At 38.1% G+C, this 19,508-nt stretch overlaps 3 protein-coding genes and 1 long non-coding RNA gene across 5 annotated transcripts in view; 2 read left to right on the top strand and 2 right to left on the bottom strand.

The window, feature by feature from the left end:
* LOC117386154 (RNA-binding protein 4B) overlaps window positions 1–3,434 on the top strand; it is a 4,082-nt gene extending 648 nt beyond the window's left edge. The window contains exons 2-5 of one of the 2 annotated variants that reach the window (XR_008649091.1): window positions 1–264; window positions 2,660–2,731; window positions 2,823–2,915; window positions 2,980–3,434. The exon at window positions 1–264 is cut by the window's left edge and continues 160 nt beyond it. Coding sequence is in view for 1 of the 2 variants with exons in the window: in XM_033983469.2 (XP_033839360.1) it covers window positions 1–264; window positions 465–1,036 (836 nt within the window). In the remaining variant the exon portion in view is untranslated. Of the gene's footprint in view, window positions 265–464; window positions 1,048–1,258; window positions 1,718–2,659; window positions 2,732–2,822; window positions 2,916–2,979 lie in introns of those variants that run through there. The other variant, XM_033983469.2, reaches the window with a different exon arrangement.
* Window positions 1,539–5,024, bottom strand: tifa (TRAF interacting protein with forkhead associated domain). The gene is made up of 2 exons (XM_033983472.2): window positions 4,873–5,024; window positions 1,539–4,783 (listed from the first exon to the last, which is right to left on the bottom strand). Exon 2 carries the CDS (start codon window positions 4,769–4,771, stop codon window positions 4,196–4,198), a length of 576 nt encoding a protein of 191 aa, XP_033839363.1. The 5' UTR covers window positions 4,772–4,783; window positions 4,873–5,024; the 3' UTR covers window positions 1,539–4,195.
* Window positions 5,025–5,957: 933 nt separating this feature from the next.
* rbm4.3 (RNA binding motif protein 4.3) lies at window positions 5,958–8,774 on the top strand. The gene is made up of 4 exons (XM_033983470.2): window positions 5,958–6,094; window positions 6,639–7,057; window positions 7,132–7,699; window positions 7,881–8,774. The coding sequence occupies exons 2-3, from the start codon at window positions 6,649–6,651 to the stop codon at window positions 7,692–7,694; spliced, it is 972 nt and encodes a 323-aa protein (XP_033839361.1). The 5' UTR covers window positions 5,958–6,094; window positions 6,639–6,648; the 3' UTR covers window positions 7,695–7,699; window positions 7,881–8,774.
* Window positions 8,775–18,061: 9,287 nt separating this feature from the next.
* Window positions 18,062–19,018, bottom strand: LOC129457099 (uncharacterized). Its single transcript, XR_008649092.1, has 4 exons — window positions 18,973–19,018; window positions 18,801–18,896; window positions 18,665–18,693; window positions 18,062–18,106 (listed from the first exon to the last, which is right to left on the bottom strand). It is a non-coding gene; the product is annotated as an uncharacterized LOC129457099 (long non-coding RNA).
* Between the last annotated feature and the right edge of the window lie 490 nt (window positions 19,019–19,508).

Below are 19,508 nucleotides of genomic sequence, written 5' to 3'. Positions count from 1 at the left end.
CAAAGGCCATCCGAGAACTCCACTTCCACAAGATCAACGGCCGACCCATCAACGTGGAGCCCAGCCGAGGGAAGAACCAGGGTCCCATGAAACTCCATATCGCCAATGTCGAAAAGGGCCACGAGAACGAGCTGCAGCAGCTGTTTGAGGAGTATGGCACAGTCTCTGAATGTGCCATTGTGAAAAACTTTGCTTTTGTTCACATGCCCAATGCCGACGAGGCCATGGATGCCCTGGAGGCTCTGGACAACACTGAGTTTCAAGGTAATGTGAAGATTTCACAACTTTTTAGATCAGATTATTTTTATTTTATTTGGATTTGTTTTTCCAATGCCTACACCCGTAATACACAAATGTGCCTAAAACCATTGAAAATGTATATACATGAGGCCATTATTCCTTGCCTATTTGAATTGCACTTTTAAGTTGAATGAGAACCTTGATTGCATATATCTCTTTCTTAGGAAAGCGCATACATGTTCAGGTTTCAAAAAGCAGACCAAGAGGGGCTCCTGAGGAGGATTACTATCCACCTCCATCCGGCAGAGGCAGTCATTACCCGCCTCGTTACCCTGACGACAGGCACGAGCCTTACAGAGGCCATATGTCTGCTTATGCTGCACCGCCTCCTCTGCCGCCCCCTCCACCCAGGCGTGGGGCTTACCCCGAGCGCTACAGCGACAACTATGCTGGAATGATCGATTACTATGAGAAATACCGGGCCTACAGCTCTCTGAATAACGACAGGCGCTCCAGTGGTATCCCTCCTCCTCCCCCGCCTTCGTCTGCTCTGGCCCAGCGTCTGGGCCTTGACACATATGAGCGCCGCCCGCTGCCACCACCTCCATCGTATATGAGCCGGGACAGAAGCCCTCTGCGTAGGGCCCCGCCGCCCCCTCCACCCGCGGGTAATGGCTACTCCTACGAGCGCTCTCGCCTCTCCCCTGTCTCCAAAGGCTCCTCTTACGGAGCCCCAAGGTCTCGAGAGATGTACTCTGAGAGACTGCAACCATCACCAGCTCGATACGCCTATTAGACTAGTCCAAGGTGAGGAGATGCAGTCTGCTTATCTTTAGTCTGAATTTACTCGCAACTGAAATGGAAGTGATTACTACACTCCCATCTGTGCCTGATTTGACTCTGGTGCTCTAAACTATGAGTTAGCTGCTGCTGAAAACGTCATTTTGCTGCTTGGAAAAGTCAGTCTCGCGCGGTCTGGGTAGAAGGCGCTCTTGACTTGTGGTGTGCTCTCTTGCAGGTTTAGAATATGACAAGATCGTCGTCGGCCGATGCTTGAGGCGTATACACCCCGGTCTATGGCGGATTGCGTTGCGTTCACCTGAGACTTGCTGGAAGATGCTGAATTGCGGACAGCGCTGTTCCCTGCTTCTTTTATTGTTTAAATATCTTGAGGTTTTTTAAACAGACAATGAAACTGACAAGTTAATTGAATAGGAATAATTTATTCTATTAAACCCTTTTGAGAATCTCTTAAATTTGATTATCAAAACACGTCAGTAAAATCCTAGTTAGAAGTACTTGGTGTGGCAAGTGACCTCATTGCGACAAATATCTTGGTTTTCCTCTTATCTTTTGTTATCTTGCGAAGAAAGATTCATATTATATCAACAGTTATGTCTAATTTTATTTACCTTTGTTTGATTTCACAAGTTTTTCATTGGAGGGCTTTTTAAATAAACAAATGCTACCAAAGTAACAGCGCTTTTTAATTTAAACTCTTCGCTCTTTTCAGAGTGCGCTTTGCTCATGATGTGCTTCAGGCTGGTATACTACAGTGTGCGCAATTTAGAGAACTGCTTACCTCTATTAAAAGTGAGATTCAAATTATATCATACATACAACATAAATTTTAGTATATTTCAGTCACATACCCAGTCCAGTATATATGTACAGTGGTCCCTCATTTATTGCGGGGGTTGCATTCTAAAAATAACCTGCAATAGACGAAATCCACAAAAGAGTCAGCTTTATTTTTTAAAATTATTATATATGTTTTAAGGCTGTAAAACCCCTCACCACACACTATACACTTTCTCAGACTGGCATTAACATTTTCTCACATTTCTCATTGTTTAATTAATTAGTAGTGACTCATGCGTATTTCACAGATCCTCTGACCGTGCCTCTCTGTCCTGGCGCCGCGCCGCTGTAGTGTCAATCGAACATTTTTATGTACATTTGTCTGAATGCATTCACCGCGAAAGGTGAACCGCAATATAACGAGGGACCACTGTAATTCTAAAATGTCAGGGCAGCAGAACTTGAACTTTTGCGGTAAAACTTCGATTTTAGTCTGACACTGAAAAACAACCAGAAATTGATACATAATACAGCACAACAGGTAATGGGATTAAAAAATTATCATGTTACTAGTAACATAAATGCTCGTTTGGCTTACTTTCCTCAGCAGCCATAAGTTATCAAATGTTCAACAAGCACCAAAACGTCTTGATGTGTGTTCATTCGTTCATGATCTATTCCCATCACAGGCACTTTTGGTTTCATTCTGATGATTTAGTTACAACTTTTGGTATCACATTCATGTCCTACACTGACTTTCATGTCATCCTATTGTGCTCATGTTTCCTCATGTATTTGCCCACAGTCTTGGGATTCTTAGTATTTGTGCTTCTTATAGGTTTAGACTGCATTAGAAGGCTTCTGATGGTAAGTGCTCGTTGAAGATGGGATATATCTTCCAAGTCAAAAGGTAAGTTTACTTTCTCCTGTGGCATGAATTGGAATGTTTACATGTTCTATACTGATACAGTTGAGGATGAGTCCCTGCTCTCTTCCCACAGGCTTGTTCCTGCTCGCTGGGAGCTTGCAGTATGTGTATAACCTCCCCCTTCAGCACCTAGAAGCACAGTTGGGTCACGCTGTCTCATCTTTAGGTTGGTCTGAAATGGTGTTGTAATAAGACAATATGTGCATAAGCTTACAGTCTCTGTTTGACAGATTGTGTCCACTGGCTGGGTTTAGAAGAATGACGCATCATCCACTGATGAAGACTTGGATATGCACGCCTGATGGCTTATATGGCTTTTCCTGCATTTTGATAATACCCAAGTGTTCCTTACTTTCTGCTGAAAAGCTAATATGAAAGTGGAAAGATCTACACTGAACTGGTTAGGCACACTTGTAATGTGCACTGCCTCATACCAAGTAATTAGAAACAAAATAAACTTCTTTCTTGTACTTCACTTCTCTGACTTAAACCCACAGTAAATTAAAACGTGCAGTTTTATTTTACCTTGCATTTTTTTCCTTTAGCTCACTCCTATTCCTGTAAAGTGAGTTGAGTTTATAAGATTGCAACTTTTATTACTCAATATCTACCCGCTCAGTTCCTGAAACAAGGCCATTATCAACAAGACAGCATTCTGATCGTAGATAAAGATTTTATTTTCATCCGTCTTGACTCATCCTATATTGTCTATTATATTTGAGCTTTAAACTTGATAGTGCACATATTCCAACATGGTGTAAAGGCTGACTCAGTGCTGCTCAACATTGACAGTCTGTGCACCGGTTCCAGCAGTAAATTTCATATTCGTTTTTCCCATACTTTCCAAAAAACTTGTATTAAAAGTCTGAAAGCTTGCTCAGCGTTAACCAGCTATGTGACCACAATACCTATCATTTTCATATTATCATTTATCTTAATCTTAATGTCATTAAAACTTTATAAACCGATAAGTTATTACAGCATTTAGTAGAATCTTAAATGTGTAGAAGCAGAATATTAAATGTGTGTTTTGGACTTAAAACAACCGCATTATAAAGATTAGTTACCACATAGCTGGTTTGCCTACATTTTAACTCCTAATATTTGAAATTTTCTAGAGATCTATGGGGAAAGTGGGAGGAAAATTTTCTTCCGGAACCAGAGCACACTTAGAAAAAGGTGGGATTGTGGAGGTCCATAGCTACTATCAACAACTGGTGTGAAATTTGAGATGAATATAAAATTTGGTTAGACCAGTCAGTTACATGTAGGCAAGCAGGTTACATTTCTACATACACGCATAACAATTACAACAAAGTTTAAGGACATTGATTGTGGAGACATTTACATAAATGACTTTCACAGCTTCTATAGACTACATAAAAGACACTTTATATGACATTTGAAATGATGTAACAGTATCCCAATAAAATCCCAACTCTGCCACTACATGTGATATGGCATGGTATCGTCACACTCCGATGGCTCATGAAACCTGAGACCCTCTGTATAGCCGAAACCAGTGTCCATAACAGGGTTCCTGGGTGGTACGCACACACAAGTTTCTGTAGAAGGAGAAACTTCCAACACATCCAGTTCCATTTCAAAACTTCCCTTCGCCTCTCCAGGCTCCCTCATAATCAGCATCTCATACTCCCCAAAGCGCACCATGGCCTTGTCCGGCAGATCCAACCTCTCCAAGTACTCCAGTCCTGTTCCGTTCACAATCAAGCGCCCTTTCTTGCTCAAGTTCTGGATGGTGAAGAACATGCCCTGCCTTTGAGGAGTGCGATATGCATGGAGGGACAGCTGCTTGCGGGATACTTTTTGGTCAACCAGAGCCAAGGTGCAGGTCTGGCCATCCCGTCCTACGCGGAGAGGGTCGTCTGCGTCCTGCTTGATTCTTCTGCCCAAAGTTAGAAGGCTAAACATACCTTTTGACCGTTGTTGGGGGTGGTATAGCTTTATCTGAAGACTTGTTAGAAGGTCCTCCTCTGTCTCCATTGTTTGGGATACGTTCATGATGGGATCCCCCTGATGTGAAAGTGATGAACTCTTTAGACCTCAGAAAAGTTGCCACAAGTCTTAAGAAAAAGCGAAGTGAATTCAATTATTTGTCTTACCTGAAAAGTAGAGTTTCTCGTTGCTAGGTGAGACCACCACTTCTACGAAAATGTTTTATGTTTGTTTTCTGGAGACTAACGGTGCTGTATGATAGTGAAAATAGGAAGGCGTTGTGCGCAAGAAACAACTCAACCCCCTTTCGTCAGACTCACGAGACCTACTGTGCTGCTTTCATGGTCACTGGGAAATTTGGCAGGCCGAAACGTTCAGCTTCAGATAATATACTAGGATATGCCTATTTCAAGTCCTGCTTCCAGTAAATACAGACTTCCTTAAAAATAAATTCAAGTTCAAGTAAGAAAGCGACTCAATTTAATATTTTTAAAGCAACTAAAAGTATTGGGGTAGATTAAAACAAGGTAAAACGTGAATTGCCCACCTCAGGCCTCTAAAGTAGTTAGACAGGTCTACATTATATGTCTGAACTCATGTTATGTAAATAGTTTTTACGAGAGAACAGTAAATGAAGCATTCTGTCGATGGGAATTCACCGCAAGTTCCCCATGAGGCAACCATGGACTGTTTTCAGAGATATCATATTCTTGTCATCTATTAACCCAGAAGAATGTTTCAATAAAACGCGGGCCTCATAAAACTCTCCCTACGACTGCCTTTTCATTGACTTACAGTTTAAGCAGTGCCTTAGTTCGCTATTAAATGTTATTAAAGCTCATTTAATGTTTGCACTTAGAATATTGTATTTTGACCCCAAGTAAATTTCTAAAAGCCATACTGTGTAACATTATTGGCAAAACAATAACATTTATGGAGACAAGCAGGTGGCGGACCTTAAACCAGAAATCATACATAGGGTCATCAGACGTCTCTATTTACCCGGGGCGATCACAGTTTTGACCGCGGTGTCCTCTGTCCCAGCAGATTTATGCAAAACCATTGAGTTGTCTCAGTTTTATAAAAGAAATGTCCCAAGTGTCCCTATTTTTGATCAATCTGACGCCCGCCGACGGTAACTGGGGCGATATATTGCTATTTGTTTAGAAATTCAAAATCGTGCTTGAAAATGAGCATAAGGTAAAAAAAAAAAAACACCGACAGAAGTCCCTCCTTCTGGCCAGTAGGGGGGGCGCTAACAGTCGGACTGCCCGGATCTCCGTGCGAGACTTCAGCCCTCCCCAGTCCACAGTTCACACAAAGGAGCGGTAGGCTGTGGACAACGAAAGGCCGAGAAGCAACCTACATTCTACAGACCGGTTCGTTTAGGTAACTAAAACTCATTATTTTATGTAGCTTGAAATCTATTAAGCATTTTTTTTGTGTTGAATCTTCATATGCACGAGGTGGATATTTTGTATTTTCGATTCAATCCTCGTAGCCTTGTAGCGCGTTAGCTTTGTCTGACCCCGAGTGTCTCATCGAGCCGTTCATTCATAAACCCTAATCATATAGGCGACCTCACGACATTTAGGTTACGTAGACTCTAAATATTATTATTATTATTACTAACTCTGTGTATGTGTACATCTACATGTTTTGGGGAACACCGGTAGCTAAATGAACCTCCGCCATTTTGCATTATCCAAGCATACTTTCTGCTATTGGGCATTTTCTCGTGTTAGCCTGTTTTATGCAATTTTAGTCTTATCTTTATTTGTATTTAGTCCTAATCTGTTCCTGGTGTAGGCTTCCTACTTGTACGCTACATATTTTATAAGTTGACACTTGGAAAAATTTTAGAATCACTGTATCTGGCCATTTTTAATACCGATAGTTTGCAGTTAAGGTAGTTCTGTTTTTTCTGTTACAGGCAAGTCAGCATGGTGAAGATATTTGTGGGAAACCTGTCCACAGAAGCAACCCAGGATGAGCTCAAAGAACTCTTTGAGCAGTATGGCAGTGTCATGGAATGTTCAATCATCAAAAACTTTGCGTTTGTTCACATGGACGACCGCAAAGCTGCCACAAAAGCCATCAAGAGCCTGCACCATTATGTGCTGCATGGCACACCCATGAATGTGGAGGCCAGCCATGGCAAGAACCAGGGCCCAGTCAAACTACATGTGGCCAATGTAGAAAAGGGATGTGATGATGAGCTTCTTGCTCTCTTTGAAGAGTATGGTACAGTTTCAGAGTGTGCTGTTGTCAAAAATTTTGCTTTTGTACACATGCCCAACTATGATGAGGCAATGGATGCACTGAAGGATCTGGACAACACAGAATTCCAAGGTGAGAGCTGCTGTGAAAGATTTTGCAAATTAAAATTAATAGTTGTCACGCCTAATTGTGTGTTTTGACTACAGGCAAACACATCCATGTGCAGATTTCTAAGAGCCGGCCTCGGCATGAGGGGCATGATGATTACCCCCCTCCTCCACCTCCTGACTACTGGCCTTCACGTTATCCAGACAGGCCTGATCTTCCCCCACCCAGCTACATGAGAGGCCGCTATGGCCCCCCAAGTTACCCCCCACCTCCCCCACTGCCACCTCCTCCCCCTAGACGGCCCCTTTATGGTGAGCGTCCCTACGACAGTGACAGGGATAGGTACAGCAGTGTGGTAGATTACTATGAGAAGTACCGAGCGCGCCCTTATGCCACAGCATATGATGACCAGCGGGCACCCATTCCTCCCCCTCCGCCACCCGCACCCGTCGCCCGAGATCCGTACGAGCGTCGGCCACTCCCACCTCCTCCGTCGTCATACTACGCCCGAGATCGCAGTCCCATCAGACGCCCGCCCACTGCCCCCGTCCCACCTTCATCTAATGGCTACAGCTACGAACGCTCCCGCCTTGCCCCTGGATACAACAGGGACCCCTACGCTGAGCTACCCCCACCGCCCACTGCTCGATATGCTTATTAACCAAGGTGAGAGGCCTGAGCTACGGATCTGCTATAACCCTGCGTTTCCCTACTTTAGCTGGAACCCAGGGGATGCGTCCTTATGCGTCATCCATAAGTCGTGCTCTATCTCTCTCGTTGAAGTACACATGAAACGGCGCTCTGTTTACAATATTTACACATTTCTGTGGTTTGCTCTTTTTTTCAGGATCGCCGTCTCTCTACTGCGTCGGCGCTCGTCCCCTTGATGTACGCGACTAAAATCCACCCATTTCTGCGGCGCAGCGCGTTATCGCTGACTTACAGGAAGTGAATTGTGGACGTTCTTGTTATTTTTATTTAGGAATTGTTTTTTTTAGTTTTTCGCTTCAAGTCTTAGGTTTTCAATGTGTTGTAGTATTTTAATACTTGCCTCATGTTATCGTTTTTATTTCTATCACCACAAAATAGCTAGTGTCTACTACTGTATAAACAGGCGAAAAAATGTAACAGTATATAAATTTGGACTGAATCCTCTTTAATAATACCAGTGAATCTGCACGTTAAAAAGCGTTCATTTGTTTGTAAACGCGTAAACTTTTGGGGGAAAAAAACAAAGATGTCAAGACGTTCCCGCTAATCACATCTTAGCCTCTGTTTTATCATGACTATTTTATTTCCTTAAAATGCTTCAAGATATTCTGTTAGCTGCAGTAAAATTGTGATTTAAAAATTAAGCGTTTTTTCGAGCCGTCCTGACTTTACAGATCATACCATTAATCACCAGCTTAAGTTATGATTAACATTCTGCCCATGGTACACACAACCACACACACAACAGTCCATTTACAACAGGGTTAATGGATTCACATGAAACTTGGGGCGTTGAAAATCTGGAATTTTCAGGTAAGTAAAGACAAGAACATGTAATGATGCATATTTTGTCCACATTTTATAACTTTACCTCATCCAAAGATCTTCAATATGACATCCTTAGTTTCTAGCACTGGACATAAAATGTGGATCCAGATTACTTATGTATTAGATTTTGTCATTGTTAAAGACAGGGAACAGTGTTGAAGTTCTTTTGCCACGGACATTAATAAAATATACTTCCAATAAATGCTTGGTATTTCTCATTTTGCCACTCCATCACCATGTACTTCATTAAACAATGTTTTTTTTTGTAGCATATTGGAAGACACAATGAGCAACGTTTTATTAGGTATGTTAACCAGTGATGAGAGGAATGTATATAGTAACTGAATACTTGCATTGAAAAGTAATTTACAAATTAATTTGTTGTGTGGCCTGATTGGAGTACTGCATTCTGAAGGAGTAAAATTAACAGGTACTCCTCTCAAGCCAGGCAGTTTGAATATGAACTTGCATGATAAAGTACTGCCATGTATTCCTTTTGATTTTAGGAAAGTAATAGTTTTTCCAAATGTATATTCAAAATATATTTTTGGTACATTAGTTACTTCCCAACACTGACCTTGAATCAAAATTGTAGTTGCTATTTTTAAATGGACTTGCAATGTTAATGCACAATGTTCTTGTGGTTTAGACTACACCTCAGTGGAAAATTATAAGGGGCAGTGACATATGTTGCTCAAAATTGTGGTCAGCCACAGCAAACTTTATGCTATACAGTCTATTCCAGAAACTTAAATGAAATGGTTCCAAATAAGCACACAACTAATTTTACCGTATTTATCTAGTGCCAGTGTAAATTACATTTGTATCAGTATGTAAAGACCTTTTGGTCCGTCTTGCTTTTGGTTGAAAATTCACAGCTGCGTAGTTCAGGTTATCAGTTGCCTCCTCCTGTAAGGTAAAGCATTAACAGTCAGCAAACATAATTGGAGTCCACATTTTATAATATATTGGGTTCAAATGTACCTCACTTGATCCATTGGGTCCTTGACTCTGAGCTGCAGTGGAGTAAGATTTCAGTAAGTATTTTACTATTTTATTAAATACATAAACTAAATTTGCCCTACCTGTTTGGTATTTCTTGACTTGAAGAGCATACCCAACTATCACAACTATAAGAAGAATACACAAACTTCCAAGTGCTATGCTCATCCACAATGTGAAATTGGCTATATATAAAGATACATAAAGGTTTACAGAAGTTGACCCTATTAGCAATGATTATATTTTTGTTCCAAGTGTAAACCATACCATCACATCCGATACTCTCTTTATGGTCTTGCACGCTTTTATCTTCAAAGGACAAATAATACATTTTGTTAGCTGTATGTAGGCTCTTATTTCCGTATAATATGCTTGGTTTAAAGAAAAGCCTTGGAGACAGAGCCCATCCTTGGGGAACTTTATTATTCACATAATTAAAAAACTGAAATGTCACATTAAATAAGGATATCAAATAATATAAAGGGAAGGCAAATTTTAAAATTTGTGGAGAAAAAAAAGTAAAATCTTACCTTCAACATTTAATTGCACAACATCAACCTCTCCATTTCCAAAAATATCGAAGACACAAAAGTAGAAACCACTATCGGCCATTTTGACATGCTTGATTTTGAGAACGACCACAGAATTGTTGAGTGTTACTTGAAATCTTGTATTATTTATCATTTTCGGACACAACGTGGCCTTGTTGGTGGCAATACAGTTATAGATCCCATTGTTGACCAGACTGGCCCAAAACATCTCTAATTTGCTGTTAAGATTCCTGCATGACAACACTGCATCTTCACCAGAATTGACCCTCACTATGTCAGACCAAGACCTGCAGTCTAAAACCAAAATTAATGAATTAGTAAATACATTTTTAGTGATGAGAAATGTGCTCAAATATCGGATGGTACTTACTGAAGCTGGCCAGAAGAAGAGCCACAGTAATTAACTTGCTCATAGTGCGTCAGTGGAAATTGAGAGTACTTGATAATGCTTTTAAGATGGTTGCAAAGGGGTGGGTGCTTTTCATCTCTATGCAAGTGCTCATGCAGGCCACATAAAGGATGTCCGGACATGATGGTAAAGCTAGGTGTTACAAAGCATATCTTGATACAAATCTTTGGAGTTATGTATTTAAAAAAAAACACATACTTTTTCGTGTATTTAGTATTAATATCTAACATTTCTAGATTATAATTTTACATTTTGTTCTTTGTTATCTGCAATATTTATCTAAACTGCTTAATAATAGAAACAGGTCCATTGACTTCCTGTTCACAGCTGCAGATCTGAGGGACCTCTGTTGAAAAATGATTGACTTTTTTAATGCAAAATGTAGGACTGATTTTTTTTATTCATCACAAGCACAAGAAAAATGGGCTGAGATAGGGGACAGGTGAAAACAGGATTTGTTTTGAGCTCTCAAATACAGGACTTTGACTCAATCAAAAGACTACTGTGATCATGTCAAGGATGAGGGAACACCCTGATAACAGCCAAAAGGTCAATTATGTCCCCTTTAAAGATAGAGATGCTAATAAGTGTAGTGGGCTAGTGCATTCTCTGTTCTGCCACATGGGTGCAGGAGTGTGTCATGAAATGCCCTAACTGTTCTGATGTTGAAATGAGAGACTGTGTTTGGAGGAGTGTTTTTCAGATTATGATGAAAAATTATGAATGAATCCAACTGGAGACGTTTACTGTGTTAGATGGAGTACCTTGAGCCTCATAACACTGATGACATACTCAACTTATGTTTTGTGTCAAAAGTTATTTCTTCCAACTGTTTATGGAAATAATGAGTAAACATTTTAATTGCGACTATCACTAGTGTAAATGTGGCCATTAGTCTCAAGACTCCGGCTCACACTGGCCCATATATACTGTGCCTGTGGTGTCATTCGTGTATTTTTATTGAAGATAAAATAACTTCCACTGGACTCCTATGTAAAAAGAAAAGTAAAAACAATACTACAATAAGTAAACCATCTGGCTCTGTCTAATATTACATCTCTCAATATGAAATTATTCATGTACACATAAAACTGCATTTATAATGAAATGTCATCACTTGGATTTGCATGCATTATTATATATGAACTAAACTTTGCTTTTCCACTGTCAACAATCAGACAGACCTTTTATTTTCAAATCTGCTGTTAGTTCCTGTATCTAAATCACAGAGCCATAGATGTGATGTTTTGTTTTGTTTTTTTATTTTATTTTATGCTTACATGGTGTATAAAAAGTAACCACCCAAGATGTCTGTGTAGTCCCCCAGACATCCAGGTCTAATCCATAGTAAAAGGCAATAGTAAAATCTGTCAACTGCTCAGAAAGTTGTAGGAGTGAAGACTTGAAGACCATCCAAGAGACTTTCTCAATGCCATACAACAAAAGATGATAGTTTCATAGATCACACGGTTTCTGGTTCTTGTTTTGTCTGTTTCACTACAGCATATATAGCTGTCTCTGTCTCGTTTTGGCTTCTCACAGGATTGGGCCCAGGTTTGTGCCTGAAATGCACTGCTGCGTAGTTGAGATTTTCTGAGTTCTCAGCCTGAAAAGTGAAAACATGCTTTGTCAATTATAAAGACTTTTTTTTTTACATTTAATTGTTCATTTACCTCAGTTTGTCCAGACAGTCCTTGGATATGAACTAGAATACATATAACCAGATTTTTTTTTACAATGGTTGTTGGAATAAAAAAATAAAAGATAAAAATTTTATGATTTAATACCTTGGAGCTTCTTGTTCTTTAAAGCCAAACCAATGACCACCAATATTAGCAAAAGTACAAGACCACCCAGAAATGGAACCAGCACATCTTTGTCAATCACTCCTGTATTAGTTGCGAAATAAGTAAATTTTTATCATTGTAAAAATTCTACAAAGGTATAGTAAGAACGAAAGTCTTAGAAATTGACAACAAATGTTCTGCAATGCACTTTGTAATTTTTCTGGTGGAGGGTCTGCCATTTGTTTTTCAATTTGGAAAGACAAATTGGTGACGGGCCCCCACCAGAAAAGCTACTTTGTCCATCTTTAATATACCTTCTTTGACATCCAAATGAGTTGATCCTTTGATAACCAGCCCTAAAGTCGAATCATAGCCACAGAAATACAGCCCAGTGTCCAAAGTGTTCACTGGTTTAATCGTGAGAAAGATGTGAGACAAGTTGGAAGTCAGTGTAAATCTTTGGTCCTCAGATGAAACAGGCTCAGAGGGGCTGTTAATGGTTAAAATCCGTCCGAGTGTGGACCTCCTCACAGCTCGGAACCAGGATATTGATGAGAGAGAACTGGTGTAGTTTGAGCACAACAGACTGGCACTTTGACCAGACTCAACTTCAACTGACCACGACTCAGAGCCCAAGACATACAATATACCTGCAGCAATGCAAGCAGCAAAAAGTAGTTTATCGCATCCATCGAGGTGAAAAATGTGACAAAATATCAACTTACTGATACTGAAGAGAAGTGCTGTTGAAGAGATGCACGTCATTGTCATTCTGATTCTATGAAGGCAACACAACACTAGCAAGGTTTTAATACCGTCTCATGTGGTTTTAATACCGTCTCAAATACATTTTCTGATCACACATAATGCTTTTAAGATGGTAGGTAAAAACAGGATTTTTCCGAGTTCTCAAATGCAGGACTTCAATCAAAATTCTACTTTGAGAATGCTAATGACAAGGGAGCACCCCAATTACAGTTAAAATATTTTAAATATGTCCCCTTTGAACATAGTGCAGTGTATTGTAAGAACAAACAATACATATTCTTTAAAGGTGCACTCTAACTTTTCTGGGCTTCAACTGACCACAACTCCGAGCCCAAGACACACAATATACCTGAAGCAATTCAAGCACTGAAAAGTAGTTTGTCATATAAATCAAGGTGAAAAATGTAACAAAACCTCAACTTACTGATACTTCAGAGAAGTGCTCAACAACATACTGTACAACCTTGGTGGTGGTTTTAACTGATGGTGTCTTAAATTATCAGAATCAGATCACACATCTGTCACTTGTTAGTCTCTACAATAGTTGAGATATAACAGAAATACAAAGACACGCAATGTACGGAGACTGTTCACCTCAATCACAAGCCAAATAGAGGAATTTTTCATAGATTTTCAGAAACAAAGTAAAACAGAATGTTGCAAGTGAAAATTTGAACGTACAGTGTGCTAGAGTGAAGTGCAAAACTGCCTGAGAAGGTAAGCTACTAAGCTATTGATGCATAAATCTAAGTAGCATTTTGGCTTGAGAGTTGGCTTTAGAGTTTATTCTACTCAAGCATGACTTTGAACAAAAGTAAGATAACAGTTATATTATTTTAGGCATTTTTACCTGATTGTAGATGATTCAATCTGCTCATGGGTGTATTCGTTTGCCATAAAGGGCTCATGTAGTTTTGCTTTTCATAAGCTTTCTCACCTTAGTTTGCAGCACAAACCAAATCTCTTCCTGTGATGGCACAGATAAAAGGGGTGCGTGTACGTAAGCTCATTTTAACAATAACTTGTTCTGTTTGCTCTATTCCAAGTTATTTTAGGTCTATGTGACATTATTCTTTCACATTTTTTCATCATATTTATATATCTTGATTTTTTAAATTTGATTTATTTTGTCTTTTCAAAAACAAAATATAAGTTACTTAACATAACAGGCTTTTAAACTGTGCCATTTTGTTCACCAAGAAAACATAATAAAATTTCTTCCTCCAAAGTCTGTACTCTGCTCCACATGCTTTTACTAACAGAGGATTGCCTCTCAATTCAAAAGCCTCTCGATCTCGATTAATTGCCCAGCCTAAGCTTAATGTCAGAAGATTGTAGGCTAAATTACTGTAGCACTGATCCACATATTTCTTTTAACAATGAGTGACTGTAGGTACGGCTGAGCCCTATAGCAATAATAATAATGTTAATAGTCTGTGTATTCCCTCAGTCGTCCAGGTATGATCCATAGTAAAAGAAGAATATAAAATATTAATTAATAAATTATTAATTAATGAATATAAAGAAATTTCACTCATCCAAGCTGTTTCTTCAATTCTGGTCAGATTAATGGTGGCAACTGCATTTTTTCAGTGCAGTTAACTCCTCTGAAAGAAGGAGTTAACTACACCGAAACTAAAAACATCTATTACCGTTTACAGTTTCTGTGTGTAGACTAGGTCTATAAATGTATACTCTGGCTGAGTCATACTTGGCATAATCATTCAAGCCCCTAATGGGTGCTTTTTACACCTATTTGCATCCTGGCTAGAGCTATTGTTCTCTTTGTTTTGATTTGGTATTGAGGATGGAGTTATAGAAAGGAGATAGATCATGTCTAATGGGGGCCTTAAACATCATCTATCTCCTATCTCCTTTTGTCCAGTTGACAGAGTTTATGTTCTTCTTCAACTACTACTACCACTACTACTACTCCTACTACTACTACTACTAATAGTAATAGTAATAATAATAATAATAATAATAATAATAATAATAATAATAATAATAATAATAATAATAATAATAATAATAATAATAATAATAATAATAATAATAATAATAATAATAATAAGATAGACAGGCAAATTTATTTCTGAACTCTGCATCCTTTTATAGACAGATGATTGGCTGCAGACCTCAACATTAAAATAAAGCTATAGATATGGTGAGTGTCAGTAGCAATAAGGAACTAGAGAGACCTTCACCATGGTCACCTATTATAAAGCCCAGCAGACTTGTTGTGAGTGTAGAATTCTAATCGAGAACTCCTACAAACTATTAGGGAGCTCTACTTTAAAAAAAAAAATTAAAAAAAAATTCCCCTTGAATACTTTTAAAATTAAACTTTTTTGTATTTGTACTTTATCTTTTAATCAAATAATTTTTGTTTTTAATTTAACAATTTGGCAACAAATTTATGCTGTCACATCTGCACATGTTTTTAAGTTTTAAATGGATTTATATACTTATTTGTTTTGTATGTTTTCTGTATTTTGAACAGCACGGCCATGAAAAGAGAGTCTATGTGCTCTTGTTGGTCTCCCTGTATAAATAAAGATAAATAAAATAACAATAATCTAATTGTCATGTATCTCTACCATACTGATGTGAACAAATCTTAGAGGACAAAAAAATCATTTTAGGTAATAAATTCTTCTTTTTAAGTAATAGATGTGAAATAAACAGAATCATTATGAATAGCTGTGTATTATGAATTGACACACAAACATAGCTGAATCCTGCATATAATATAGACCAGTGCAGCGTTTTTATGGTCAATATTAATTTTCGTAATTCAGAGAAAAAAGTTGTGACAGAGACTGAGCGAGAGGTAGAGTTTGTGCATTATTAGGACTACAAATATAGGCTACCATTCTGTGTCCATTTAAACACAACGCATTGAATTCTCTGACTTATTTTTACATAATTTCCAATCAGAATCTTGATGAGTAGAATAGGTTTATATCAAAGTGAGAGCAGACTTCAACATCACCTGTTACTTCACAAATACAAACCCAATGATTCTTTAATTAAGTAAACTACACATTATTTAACTTTGAAAGAAATATTATATTTTCTCTGGGCTATAGCTTATCATGTGGCTTATTGACAAGCAGGGGTGGCTTTAACACACTCTACAGGTGACCGCTGTTGACACGTGCGCCATGGTTTGAGTGCACTTCTTAAATAATTGAGCAACGTAGGTGAGTACAAAAACAGCTAACAAACAATAAGAATACGCAATGAACAGACAAAAACCTCAAAATGCTTCACTGTCTGTTCATGTTTTCTAAAGCCGAAATAAGGCTACATTATCAAAGGTGTGAGTTGGAAGTCATCTCAAAGCCAGAATATAGCTGTTATAAAATGTTTTCAGGTTTAATAAATGCATTTAAATGGGGGTGCTGCTGCTGCGGCATCTGGTAAAGTCCATTTCGGTGTATGTGGTTGTCTCGGCATTGGCTTCCACCTGATAAGACAAAGAAAGGAATTATAACTAAAATTATATAAAGCCTAAATGTTACTATTATGCGCTATTTTATTTAGTTAATTTTGTATTAGGAACAGCCACTCTGGTGTAGTAGTTTATTTCCAATATAAATCTGTATCATTTGAAACCAGAATTAAAGGTGCACTATGTAACTTTGCTTAAGGGGGGTCTGCCACCTGCTTCTCTCATAAATATGTTTTTGCATTGCGTGGAAGGTTCCACAGTATGGCATTATTTATGTTGCATTTATTCAATTACAAGTGTGTTTTATCTCTGAAACAATAGCTTAAACTATGCATTCTAACTTGGGGCAAGCACTCCTGTCAAGATAACAAATTTTGAAGTATGATATATTGATGAAGAAAATATACATGATAAACAATAATATTGAAACTAATTATCCTACAAAAACACATACTTCAATAAATAAATAGTCATAGAAGTTATTCAACCCCCCACAGCTCAAATCTAATCATAGAACAGGAAAAATAACAAAAGATTTCTGACTAGCACTAAGAAAAAGCCCCCCCAATAAATACTGACCCCAAAAATGACTGTCCCATATATTGAACGATAAGTTGATATAGTATTTATCATGACTGACCTAGGGACAATACCTCGTGCCACAAGATCTTGTGAGATAAAATTGCCTCAAGATTGTGCACACATGAGGAAAATTATCTCATTAAATTTTTTCCAATTTAGTTTACATTTAGATTAGCAGGGTTGCCCTTCCACATATCTGATTTGGCCTGGTGGCATCAGCTACTTATCTCAGAGGAGATTAGAGTTGTCAAAAGTATCAAAAATGGATACTAAAGCTAGTATTGAAACTCAATACTCATTTGAGCAGATATTGATACTAAAAAGTCACATTCACAGTGCCGAAATGAACCTTTCTTGGATATCATTAGAATGATCTTGAGCTGTATTAGAAAGAGTACAAAACCACATAGACTAGTATGTTTCCATGGACAATTATGGAATATACCTGGATGACTGAAGGATTACACAGATATAATATAAAAGAAAGTACTACAGTTTTTTTTATTATCAATGCGGTATCAGAATCAGTATTGAGTAACAAAATTTATTTTGAAATTTTAGTACCAGGACTACACTAGGAATAGAAAAGTTTAATATCAAACTGTGGAATATTTCAGACAAAGCAATAACTTCTCTATGGAGACAAGCAAATGGCAGAAAGGCTACACTGTGTACCTTTGATTAAAAAAACAAAAACAAAAACAAAATACAAAACAAAACACTGAGACAGTTGAGATCTACAGCTACATTTTGAGTCTAATCTTGAATTTGAGTAAAATGTGTAAATTTGGGACTTTACAGATGGCCTTGTTCCTGTTTTGTGTCATCTTGGTGATGCTTGGTCGCTCTCCTAACCAGTATTTACAGTAACTGAGTTTGACTGTGTCTGACCTGGCTTTGTGATTCATGCCCAGATATTAGACTGTAGACTGTAGACTGGAGGGGACCTGTTGCCAGCTCCTCATACACATGGTTTCTCTGGAAAAGAATAAACACTGTTATTTATTTATTTTATTTTATTTGCGGTTGTACAAAAATGCAATTAATCACATTTTAGTCAAGATTCAGTGTTTTTTAATGAAAGGAGACTTTGAAGGAATACATTTAAAGGGCCCATTATTTTCTGATCTCTGTTAAAATGTTGTTTCCTTATCAAAGCTCACGAGAATCCGTTTTGTGTAATATAGGACCTTTAAGTTTTTTGCGTTAAATGGCAATGATTAAAGGTCTTGTTTATGATTAGGAAAGTATTATTAATTATTATTGTAATTTTTAGAAGATCATATTAAATTGAAAATCTGTATTGGTCAAACAAGCCTAAATATGGCCCAGGCCTAATTTTATTTATTTGTACAGATTTTATGGCATGGCAGGACAGAGAGTTGAGACGACATTCAGCCAATTACCTCTGAGGTGATGTTTATTATGTCAGTATTTTATATTTATTATGCAAAGTGATAGTAAAATAAAACGGGACTAATATAATTCTTTTATAAATTTGATTTTTTTTTTTTTTTTAAATCTGAACACACTCACCTCTGGTATTTGAGTGCACTCGATCAACTCTGGAGATATAAGATAAAAAACAAACAAACAAACAAATAAAATAAATAGATGCATTTTCCCCACAACTTTTATATAGGTTTGATAATAATATTTGACAATATATCACCTTTTGGTTTGTTGCCTCTCTTTCTCCAGCACAGAATGGACAAAGTCACCAAAAACAGGAACAGAGCAGCTGCCAGAGTCACATACAGTGTAATGCCTGTAAGTCACAACACACTCACTATTTAAACAGTGAGTTTTAAAACAGGACTTCCTGTGGGAGTTGTACGACTTACGGTTAGATGGTTCAGATGAGGGTTGTCTGTTCTGTGTAGTTTCATTAAGTACAGCTGAGGTGACAATAGTTTGATGTGTAGGCCTACTGGTCCCATTGAATGAGGAGATGACAGTAGGTTCTGAAATGAGTAGGTTCAATTTGATGTGACGAGGCTGCAGCTAGACAACAAGTACCCATGGCAAAGTACCTTTAATGTTTAGGCCCTAGATTAAAGGGGCCCTATGTAACTTTTTGGTGGAGATGTTGTTGGTTTGTCTGAATTGTTCAACAGTATTACATTAAACATCTGCATCTTGCAGTTATTCAAATACATGTGTTTATTGCTCCTTGAACCTTCAAAAAACATGCATTCTTACTTTGAGCTGTGTTACCTCTCCACAGATCTGACCTGGAACTTGGTCTGATGGTGCTCCCTGCTTGTCTTCATGGTGATAGATATGTTTAATGCCATACTGTGGAATATTTCAGTCAAAGAAATATCATTTACATAGAGACTTTTCAGGTGGTGGATCCTCACCAGAAAAGTTCCACAGT

The sequence above is a fragment of the Periophthalmus magnuspinnatus genome, chromosome 18 (genome assembly GCF_009829125.3).
Source record: "Periophthalmus magnuspinnatus isolate fPerMag1 chromosome 18, fPerMag1.2.pri, whole genome shotgun sequence".
Taxonomy (NCBI): Eukaryota; Metazoa; Chordata; class Actinopteri; order Gobiiformes; family Gobiidae; genus Periophthalmus; species Periophthalmus magnuspinnatus.
This window is presented reverse-complemented; position numbering and strand designations above follow the sequence as displayed.

Excerpts from the sequence above, each read along its gene's own strand:
- rbm4.3 (XM_033983470.2), top strand. The coding sequence starts at position 6,649 with ATGGTGAAGATATTTGTGGGAAACCTGTCCACAGAAGCAACCCAGGAT. Across the intron at positions 7,058-7,131 it reads GGACAACACAGAATTCCAAG|GCAAACACATCCATGTGCAG; the intron begins GTGAGAGCTGCT and ends TTTTGACTACAG.
- tifa (XM_033983472.2), bottom strand. The coding sequence starts at position 4,771 with ATGAACGTATCCCAAACAATGGAGACAGAGGAGGACCTTCTAACAAGT.